General features: G+C 40.3%; 2 protein-coding genes and 1 long non-coding RNA gene across 7 annotated transcripts in view; 2 read left to right on the top strand and 1 right to left on the bottom strand.

Annotated features, from left to right (window-relative positions):
• The window catches only part of LOC111266890 (protein disulfide-isomerase A4), a 5,728-nt gene extending 4,168 nt beyond the window's left edge, over positions 1 to 1,560 (top strand). For both annotated transcript variants that reach the window (XM_022844739.2, XM_022844741.2), the window contains one exon: positions 121 to 1,560. In XM_022844739.2, coding sequence (XP_022700474.1) covers positions 121 to 329 — 209 coding nt within the window. In that variant the 3' untranslated portion in view covers positions 330 to 1,560. The remainder of the gene's footprint in view (positions 1 to 120) is intronic.
• Positions 1,417 to 11,351, bottom strand: part of LOC111266891 (uncharacterized) — a 71,282-nt gene continuing 61,347 nt past the window's right edge. For all 4 annotated transcript variants that reach the window (XM_086971125.1, XM_086971124.1, XM_086971126.1 and 1 more), the window contains one exon: positions 1,417 to 1,982. In XM_086971125.1, the coding sequence (XP_086827251.1) occupies positions 1,937 to 1,982 (46 nt within the window). In that variant the 3' untranslated portion in view covers positions 1,417 to 1,936. The remainder of the gene's footprint in view (positions 1,983 to 11,351) is intronic.
• On the top strand, positions 1,989 to 10,676 carry LOC147752624 (uncharacterized). The gene is made up of 2 exons (XR_015313584.1): positions 1,989 to 9,359; positions 9,531 to 10,676. It is a non-coding gene; the product is annotated as an uncharacterized LOC147752624 (long non-coding RNA).

Raw genomic sequence — 11,351 nt, 5'->3', positions numbered from 1 at the left:
CAGTCGTAATTACTGTGCTTATCTATGATTGTAACAAATTCTTTCAATATATTTACACTAAAAAACGTAGACCTATATCCTGTAAGGTGGAACTCCTATGTGTACATGGTTCTATTGCAGGCACGAATTTAAAGGTAGCCAAACTGGACGCTGCACACAACGAGTTTCCTGATGAGTTCGCCATTACTGGATATCCAACTCTCTTCTTTGTTCCCACTGGTGATAAGAAGAATCCTGTGAAGTTCGTTGGGGAAAGAAATTTTGAAAATGTTATAGACTTCATAGAGAAGAATCGAAACGGGAAAAGCGAGCCGAGGAGCGAACTCTAAACGTTTTAGCTGTTATGATTGAGTAGCCATACTGTAGAAAGGGTCGATATAAAGTTAATGATGCATGACATTTTCTCGTTGGTAGCCCATTAGCCCATTTGCCTAGAAGCAAAGATTATCTGTGTAGTTCATCTTCCATCTGTCAAAACTTACGTATTTTTTGCGTAACAGATGTGAAGATTAAAAGAAATGTACTTAGCATTAATGAGAACTAGTTGAGCTAGGTGATCTGATGAAACAATGAAGTTCGTGAGTAACGTTGAATGGTCAACGATCTTTAATGTAGCGTATTTTTTTCCACAACAACCTAAAGACCCATATCGTGTAAGGATGGAACTTAGAGGCACGAATTTGAAGGTAGACTTCTTTTGTTCTCTGAAAGTCGCTTTAGAGATATTTGTTCATACGTAGCGATGGTGGACGCCCGGAGTACACATGAGATTATCTTAACTGCTATATGTTGCGGAGAAAATGCAGGGAGAGGGGCGGGGGAGGGGAGGGGGGAAGGGGATGGGTGACTATGAAAAAAGCTGTTACTATGTTAGTTTTGCTAATGCGCTCATTAAACGATTTTTCTATTGTAATATACACATCCCGTAAGAATGGTAGTGTATGTTTTCTGTATCGAGACATATATGATGAACGAATTTTGCGCTGACGGTATCTCCTCATTATAGAACGTTCTAAATATTTTCGGCATCTAAATATTTGTTTCGAAATATGATTTTCGGCATGAAAACGGAAAGATTCTGCTCGAGCAGACGTCTATGGCGAGAACGTGACTGCTGTTTTGTGCGTATGTACTAATAATGCATTAAAATCGATATTCTAGTGGTTTTTACACAACGTTATCACTGGTACCGGCTATGTACAAGCTAAACAAATTTTATATAAAGGTGATAAATAGAAAATGAGTATCAAGGTCAGCACCACGGCAAATTTTTTACTGCAACATAAAGCATAGGAAACCAATGTGTTTTATTTTATGCTGTCATCGTTATCGGCCTAACATTGTTTATATTTTACTGTCCTTTTAATTGGCGCTCTATGATGCCTACTTAACGTGAGCAAATGAACACAGTATTGCAAGTTTTGCTATATCTATTTAATACCGTTTTACATACCGATGGCGCGAAACTGTTAGGTGGAGTAGTCAACAGTAAAAGTGCGTTCTATAACATATAAACAATTTTATGATAATTTAATAAAGATATACATGCTTTTCATCCAATATTCATAGTTTTCAATGTATTTCCTATTTTTTTTTTTTTATCGAAAAGGCATGTATATAAAATAGTATCCGCTCGTCATACCTCGTGTTGTGCCACTCCTGTTTTTTTCGTAAACTATAGCCTCATCATTTGTGATTTTCAAAATTCGGAGTCATTGGTTCGCATATGAGGTCTTAGCTTGTGCCTTGCGGACGCTAAATTAAAGACATACTACAGCACTTGTCTTGCCACGGTCCACCGGATGAAGTCAGATTTGCTGACTAAATTTACGCTTACATTCAGGCATTCGGTGACGTCGACAATTATAGATTTTCACCTTATTTACCACAAAACGATAACCGCATTTTCATCCAGTCCGGGCCTTTCTAAGTCCTTTCACTTTGTGTGTCCGTCCCTATAATTGTTCGCGCGGTTTGTGTATCTGTAAGAATGAAATTAGGCATAAATATAATTTCATTCATGCTAAATTCCCTTCCTAGATATTTGTAACCTGGATTCATCCCTCGTTACCGGTTGTTGCCTTTGTGAGTCTTTGTGGGTTTGAGGCTCTTTGGGATAAGATGTTGGCTCAATGCAATACCCATTGATCTCTTGTAACATTTTCGGGTCACTGAATTCGTGTTTAATTTTTGCTATTATTATTATCGTTATTTTCCATTGGCAATGCCGTCACATCGACCTACGAGAAGCCAAATTCAAAAATTCTGATTTTAATGTCTAGCTATAATGTGGAACTCCAGGTTTTACATACCTGTGGCTTTTTCTACCTACACATATTTGCGAAGTCTCTTTCCCTATAAAAATCTAGTTCTGTATACACATATATTTTTCGCTAACTAGGTTGTAATAAGCTTAAAGCATCTACATTTGTTCGCCATAGTTGCTTATAACTAATTTGGCTTTACCAATTTTGGTATCAGTTACGCACTCTGAGGTTCTTTTGGTCAGTTGTCGTTTCGTTGTCTGTTTCTGTGTATGGATATCAGCCTCTGTATCAGATTTTTATTTAAGTAAATACATATTCCGTAACTAGTACAGAACTCCTCTGAATGTTCGCGGTTTTAGCCTCTACTTTTGGATAAAACTGAATCGGATTATTGCAACAACGTTTTATCGGTAGCCTTTTGCGACTGGATAGCCTACCTTCAACTAGAACTCTGATTTTCATTATTTTATTTGAGCCCACAACTGAAGCTGGAATATGAAGTATTAGGTGGTTAGGTGAGTGGAAGTTAATTGTGGCAAGCCGTAGTCTAACAAAGGTTTATATTGTAGTTTTTTACTTAAATGCTGGCAAGAAAGCGACCAATGCAAGTTCGATCACATAAATTACATAAACAGTTATAATCTCACAAACTGCCAAGTATGATGGGATTATGTCGAACCGCCGCACGGCCTTCGGATTCGCATTCGCCTTTTTTGTTCGAAGTGACTGTTTTTTCGAGTCGCAGAAAAGTCCCCGTTTTGTGACGTCCTTGGGTGTCTTGCTTCTAATTGCACAAGGCGCGGTGGATTATCGGCCACGGCCTTAGCAACGATATCAGGTCCAGTTAAATTTAAATACACAGCACTTATTCGTGAGTGTTCCGCGGTTTTCGTTATGTCCATACTCTTTTTTCTTAGTTTTTTTGCAATTCCTTGATTAACCCCCCAATGCTACTCCTGTGCTTATCACCGTCTCTACGAACTCTGCTAATATGCTGTCTGCAGTTATGTTTCGCCTTTAACGTGCACTTAATATGTTGTTGAGATCATTTATTATTATTAAATAAAATTTAATAATCTAAAAGATACGATTTCTGCCGATTTGACGGTGTGTTTCAGCTACTTTTCGGTTTGGCAGACCATTTATTTTGCCCTTGGCCTTCGGTAGTAGCGAGTACCGATTCCTCACTCCTATATCATCCTTGACTGAAGTTGACAGTTCATATCTACACTTTTTGTTTTATTTGTTCTTCGTTATGTGGGTGTAATTCTTTTATCACTTTCTACCAACACAGCTGACATGGCCGGGTGTCACTCAACACACATCTGAGACTTGATCTGTTCCACCTATATCGTTATTGAACTCCTTCCTATTTTCTTTTCAGCCGCTAAGTGCTTTCATTCGTACCACGGCGCACCTATTCTGTTTCATGCTCCAACTTTTTCCCTAGGGCTTTTCAGCGATGTTTTCACTGTATCAGTTGTTGTAACCAAATGCTGCTCGACTTCTGCTGCTTTTGTATAATACTATATACATATTTCGGTATTTTTTCCGGTATTTTGTTTTCTGCAAATTGTTTTTATTCTCTCGTTCAGTAGTACGAAGGAGTGGGAAAATTGAGTTTTTCAACTTTGTCAGAAATCGCTGGGAACAATTTGGATCTATTATGCCTAAATTGTCGTTGGGTTTCTAGGCTACCTAGTGCAAAGCCACAGATATTCTACTACTCGAGGTTTTTGCCTACTATAGATATCTGTAAAAGCATCAAAACGTCCACCTTATTTCCTCCTCCTAGAATACAGTTTAATTTTCATATATGATGGTTTGTACGTAGTGAAGGTACTTCATAGGGAGTTCTTTGTGAAACAGATAATCCTCTAACGAGAGCATCCTTAAATACGCTTATTTAGCTCTATTTTTAGTCTGCCTACTTTCAGTCTCCCTCAGTCTACTTGCCTAAATTTCTCATAAATAAGTTGCTAGGTTGCACATTGTACAAAACTCTTATTATGGGTAAAATGCAAGCTGGCCCAACAAATTCCGGTTGTGTTTTGTCGTGGGGCATCCTTCCAACAAAAGATTACGTGGTACCGCATTCATTTCCGAAATGTGTTTATCATGAATGCGTGATGTTTAAACAAAAAAGGTTGATTTTCAATGGTTATAACTAACCATTTCAAGCTTGACTACACGGAACTGTTTGTTTGTCTAAATATCCGTAAAGTATGAAGCCAATGAGCTCCTATCGCGGTACTAATGCAGTAGGTAAGCTCGACTATAACAAGCACAGTCTGAGCCCTTAATGGCGGCGGCCAAGCCTCACCACCCCTGCTAATTTTCAGACATATGGTAAGTATTATGGTAATTCAGGGCTAAGTAATTCATAAGTATAAATTTGAAGCAAAATCTATATATTACGTAGAAATTCCTTTGTAAGATACCTATGGCGTCTGTGCAGAGGTTAAGGACGCGGTGGCTAATTTCAAAATGCTTTCATTTTAAGGAAGGCAGCTAATACTATATAATAAAAACAAAAGAAGTTTGGAAACAAACAATGTCTTTGAAATGCTAACACAACACGCGTGTGTGATGGATGCGTTAATTCCAATTCAACCTATACGGAGCACCATTGCATAGCTTATACGCTTAAACAATGTTGAGGGTCGTAGAGCTAAAGTCTATGTACAAAGCACATTATTTAGTATGGTGGTTTGGGCCCTGCTGAGAAAACCCGACTACCTTTAATGAACCAAAAGAAAATGTCTAGATACAATTAATACGTGCAGTGCATTTATAGATTTATAATGATAAACAATGTTCAGCTTGTTGTCGTATGGTCAACTATTTTTTTATTTTTTAAATCGATGACTGCGACCTCCGAAGGTGACGCTTACAAAATCCCTATATCTTTAGAAGACAGTCGAAGGTAGGAAGTTCAGCTCAGGTGGGTGGCTTGCAGATTTTGAATAGGCTTCGGTGTAGTTCAGATCCAATTGTGGCGGATACCATGTCATATTATGCACTCGAATTCCAGCAAAAAAAATGTTTCTTTTTAATTTTTTTTTTCTTTTTTAAATAAGCCTCTGGTGACTCTCGGCACAAAAGCGTGTCTTGGAAGCGAGTGGAAAATACGCGTCGGTAATGGTGCACCGGGGTTTTGCATCTCTTGGACATGGGGTCTGGTGCTAAGCAAGATGAATGTTAGTAAACTGCGTTCAATATAAATCTTGAATATACTGTCGCAGCCATCAAATATTTTGCCTACGTAGTGCGATGTATACGAGTGGTAAGGACGGCTTCAAGCAGCGCAAGCGTGGTACAGCGCGTCTTATAATAGATAAACTTGTCAAGCACACACCCATAAGGCGGTGGTCGTACAAGTGTTGCTCAAGTGCTTTTGATAGAAAAGTTGTGCATGTATCGGCCGTTTGTTGTTCGCTTCGTTCCGTGTTTTCTAGAATGGACTCACGATAGCGGTTTTTCGCAAACACGGAACTTCGAAGGCAGAAACTCTAGATGTGAAGCGGACTGACTAGCTCTGTCGTTAGCTGGCCGGAGCAAGCACTTGAAAACCTCAACCAGAAAGCACTTGTTTATCAAAAGACTTCGACCACGCGCAGTCGGCAAAATGCGGACTTCGGTTTTCGATGCCATGTAGCACAAGTTCAAGATGATAGGCTCGCGCATGCTGACCTTCCGGCGTTTTAAAACACACCCTATTGTCGTGGTGGCAGTTACCAACACTGCTGTTGGATGCTCTGCACAACGGGGGCCATTTTTCTTCAGCGACGGATTCGCAGATTCTTGGTCAGCGTACCGGCGCACTTCGATGGCTTTCTCTTGCAAGTCGACACACATCGCGACAGTGTACGCACTCGCGTGCTCTAATCTATATCCATTTGTCCGGAAATAAGCACGCCATGACAGGTTGGGAATATAATAATAGGTTATGAGCTGAAGGATTAGTCGTGATTTTTTCGGACTGACCCGATGTGAGGATGTACCCATTAGCCGTCTATCCTTTTTGCAACGTGCGTATTAGCGCTACCCATCGAGGACTTGCCTTTGGGTGCACCTTATTGATGCACTAGAACTGATATTTTTAAACAGGGGCATACGGCTTGCGAGTTTGCAGTGCTGCCTAGCGTCACAATGGCAACGCAGCTAAAGCTTGCCGCTCCGGTTTGTCTTGCTTTAACAAACGCAGTCTAAAGACTCTGCGCGTTGATATATTCTCTCTAAACAGCAACAGGTGTTCCTTTTTGCTTGGTCGGTACGCAGCTTTTTTCGGAGGAAAAAGGTTGTATAGTTCTCCGTTGGAAATTTGCTATGTAGTCGTGTCGTGCGCACGTAAACTGAACCACACCTGTGACGTTTCTCGCAGAAACCGTTATGCTTCTCGTCGGTTTACCACGTGCTATCTTCACTCACACGCTCTAATTGCTCGACCCGCCTCATGGGTCGTGAAGTGCATGGGGCGATCCACGTCACCCCATGCACTTGACGACCAGGCTGCTCGTGCTCATATCGCCAGCCGCCTCACTTTTGAAGCGGGCTGTCTTGGTGTTGGCGTTGGCTAGCAAGAACGAGCACCTTATAACTACGCGTTTTGCTCTCATGTAGCCATAAACGTGTATGTATTCAAATACGTATGCTATAACATTTCGAGTAATCCGAAAAATCATAGCAAAGCTATGCTACAGGTCTTAGGTACATGGTAATGTTTATTAAGTTAGGTTTTTAGATGTATCTCAGGCAACAAGCCGGTACTCAATCAGCGTCACCTCTGCTGCAATCATAAAACGTCCTGGCAGTGCGGCACATAAAAGTCCTTATGTACTTCCAGAGGAGAAATAACTTTTTTCTTTGCAGGGAGGTGCTGAATCTAAGGAATTAAAAATCGGAAGCCAATTGCAGTTGAGCTCCGATCAGTCCCGTATATATGTTAATACCGGATACAGCCGTGCTTCCGAACTGGCCCGAATATTATTTGGCAGTGTTTTCGAAGTGAGCCAGATCAGTAAGATCATCGAGGGTTACTATGAGCAGAACGTCTTTCAATAAACCGATTTTACCCGAGAAGATATTCTCATATTAGTGTATTTGCGTAGATTAAACGTTTTGCGAAGTGCCAGTAGATCGTAAGGCAAGGGACCGGGTCTCCTAATATGTTTGTCTGTCCTTTGAGGAGGAAAATGGATTGAAAAGGTAATATGAAAAGGCGTTCGTACTCGTAATACAATGTACACTCGGCTAAATTGTCACGTACAAGAACTGCCAAGTACAACGCAATGATGGTCTGACGTACAGGATGTATGTCACATAAAAACGGTACCATCAGAGTTGACCGGTGACCAACGGTCGACTCCAAACAGGGTGACTAAACAAAATTCTCGTCGAGACCATGAACTTTTTGAGGTACTCAAACTCGACTGTAAACGGTATTGCGAATAGGTGCCCAACTGCAAAAGGAGCAGAAGCAAGCTTTAGGCCAGCATAACACAAAGCCCACCCGCTACGAGAGCAACGGTGGCTGCTTGTGCTTTATAGGATGCACCTATCGCGTAAAGGTCATAAGGTCGGAAGTGCGTGATTCAGAGAAAGAATTAATATAGAGCCGAAGCATGAATGCTAATCTTTTAATTTGCGTAACTAATAATAACCCCATAGATACACAAATTCTTATTTGAGGAGTTTAGAACAGTACACACTTCACTTACTTATAAGAATATCTTATTCTCAATTTTCAACCTTTACATGTGCCAAAGGGCTAAATTTAGTACCTTTTTCGACTGGGGTACGAGCGTTAGAGCGGTACCATGAACGAGTACTTAGGTTCAAGCTGTATCCGTGCTATCATTTGAGTCTTGAGTCGTAGCCAAAAACGATGGAGCTGGGATTCAAGATGCTCAATGTCCAAATAAAATAGAACTTGACCTAAATTATGCTAGCTTTAAAAGGTGAAGACTCAGTAGTTTTAACTAACAATAAACATTTAGACCGCTCAGGTCCCGTAATTCGCTTTCAAATACAAATCACCAACCCTTTGGCTATTATCCAGTTTCCAAACCAGTGCTAAAACCTCAATCACCGCTGTAGTCTTCGTACTGATCTGTGGTACTCTGTCATGGTTTTAGAGAGTTGTACGTAGAATTTTCGGTTAAATCATTTTTATGACATTTACTGAGGTGATCTTAACGTTTCTCGTGATTTTAAGGAAGATAGCCTCTTAGGTGAAGAATTTTACTTAGGAGCAATAGGGTTGCAAATCACAGACACGAAACGATGCGTCTCCAAGCCATGTTTGTGCTCCGAGTTGCTTCATTCCTGATATTACTCGATCAAGATCGATCCAAATTCATATTTTGTTCCAACAGCGCCACCATAAATGAAACATGTGCGATACTGATTAATTATCTACGTTACTATCAGATGAGTACGAAGTTCCGACAACGCAGCAGACAATTACTATTTATTATAGTTGGCACCATTTTGATCACTCTCATTTCATTATGCCGTACTGATTGCAGTAGAAGTAGTGCAAACAAAAATTGGTTTGAAACGGTACCGATGTGATGGTATTATACGCAGTGAGGACGAAACAGTGGTCTCGGATCTTTCTTTAGCGTGTGTACATAGCTTCGTTCGGATAACACTTGATGATGTTTGCTAACAAACGATTTCATCTCAAAGGGTGTTATAAGACTTTACGCTTGCTTCAGCCTTCTAAATACGCGGAGTTCCCTTGTTTGTTCAGGGCTACTTGGTAGAAAAATGAGTTAGAGTTGTATCATACGTAACAACGAAGCACCTGACTGTTTTTTTACGCCTTCACTACGTGCCACCTATACATACGTAAAGCGTATTCAGCCACGCCGAATTCGTGATTAAATTATGTTTTCTCTGACAAAACGACCGTGTCCGTTCTTACCTGCCGTTAATGTGTTCATTTTACTATTCATTACTGTGCGAGACAGCCTAAAGTAAGAGCGAGTGGCCTTTCATTATTGGATGTGTTCCAAATGCTGGGCTAGAAAGCAAGAACTGATATCTAGCTAACGACGTGGTACATTGAATGCAATCAACTGCATGGTGCGTATTACGTTCTGACAATATATATGTTCAACCCAAAATGTGTACATATTTATAAAAATCCTGAAATGACCCCCTCCCCCCTCCCCCGAGACACGAAGGAGCATTGAACGGATGGAAACGCTGTCTACATTGTTACATGTTGCCTGTGTTCTTTCATTTGATCACTAGGTCTGAACTCGAACAATAAAAGGCGAAGCGTTTTATCGTTCGAAGTAATAATAAACTTCATGGCAAACCTGCAAGTACAAAGCCTGAAATGTCCGCACCTTTGCTACGAAATCAGAGATCCCGAGGTACCAAATCTTCGGCGTTGCCCGTCCGCTATTCCAGTGGACACTGCATTGAAACGTGCAACATTTGTTCCTACACAACTATTACGTGAGGCTTATTTTTATCATTATGTGCCACTGTACGGCATACATTTTATTTTAAGACTTTCAGATTGAACATTCAGCCAACTGGAGAGGAATAGTTTGTTTAACTAATGAAATTATATAGACCCGTACACGTACGAACGCGCCACAGTTTCGAAGCGCTTGTCAACTGATATTACATACTAGTTGAATTTAAATAAGACACCGTTACGTTCATAAATATATATATATATATATATATTTATTATTAGCAATAAATGCAAATCTATATATAGACTCTCTTTCTGTCTCAGATTAGCAAAATATGAACTGATCCTAAATATATAATAGAAAGCGATTCATTTGAGATGTTTGACCCAACGAACGTTTGTATTGTTGACGTTGTACATATATCGGTGTATGTCGTCTGCGCATGTCGTTTGAGGAGGGGGTCGATTCCTCATAAGCTCAATTCTAATTCGTAAATAGCAGCAGCTCGAAGCACTTTCGGATACTTGTCGACTTGTTATTGTTACTGTTGTCCACGTTTACATAAATCTGACAACATTGTAACAATATATGCTATCGTCGTGTCCATGGATAGTGACAATGCCAGCTACGTAACTGCGCGTTGCGTCGACCGAAGTACTGTGACAACTATTCATACTTTCAGTTAGAACGGTATTGGATATATATATATTATATAATATATATATATATATATAGTTATGATGTGGTCAAACACGCACGCGCACACACGCGCGCGCGCGCGCGCGCGTACACACACACTCACACACAGACAGACCTACACACACACACACACCCACCCACAGAAACACCCACACACACACACACCCAGAGACACACACACACACACAGACACACACACGGACCCACTCCCAGCCGTACACCAGCGTAGCATGGAGCATCTGTCCGTCCATTTATTGAAACTAAACCCGGATACGCCTAGTTTGCGTGCAACGTAATCCTTAAAAAACACGATTACTTCGTTAATAACGATTATACTGTATTTGTATGGTATATATATGCATTAAACTTTTCTAAATATAGCTACCACTTCATGCTATTCTTCGTACATGGTCAGCGTGTATGATTATTATAACGTGAAATTTTAAGGCGCTACTTTCTCTCGTTACCGTGTTGAACCTACTATGTACACCACTGAGCACTTCTTTCTATACTAGGCTGGAATAAAAAAAAATCGTAACACGCATCGTTCAGGCATATCGGATTCTGAAGCTAACGTTGTCGCATTCTTTCTTCGATCTGCTAGACCTATGTAGCATTGTGCATTATTTAGCGAAGAAGCCATCATGGCCGGAGAGGCAAATCTAACCAGATCTAATCAGTATTATTGTAACCTGTTCAGAAGCTAATGCTGTTTTTGTTCGATACGGACGGATCCTACAACAACCGAACCCATATTAATAATACCTTCGTTGAAGCCGCCGCTTCCATCGCTTCACTCAACTATAATACCTGCGTTACACACTCAGATGTACACACAAAATGCTTATTTTTTATTAAGATTGTACTGTACTTCAATCATTCATCATCCTATCATTCATCTATCACAGTCTTCCACAGGTTTCGATGAATAGGAATAGATAAGTGT

This window comes from Varroa jacobsoni, unplaced genomic scaffold (assembly GCF_002532875.2).
Source record: "Varroa jacobsoni isolate VJ856 unplaced genomic scaffold, vjacob_1.0 scaffold_1125, whole genome shotgun sequence".
NCBI lineage: Eukaryota > Metazoa > Arthropoda > Arachnida > Mesostigmata > Varroidae > Varroa > Varroa jacobsoni.
The sequence above is the reverse complement of the archived record's forward strand: the minus strand, read 5'-3'. Positions and strand labels throughout refer to the sequence as shown.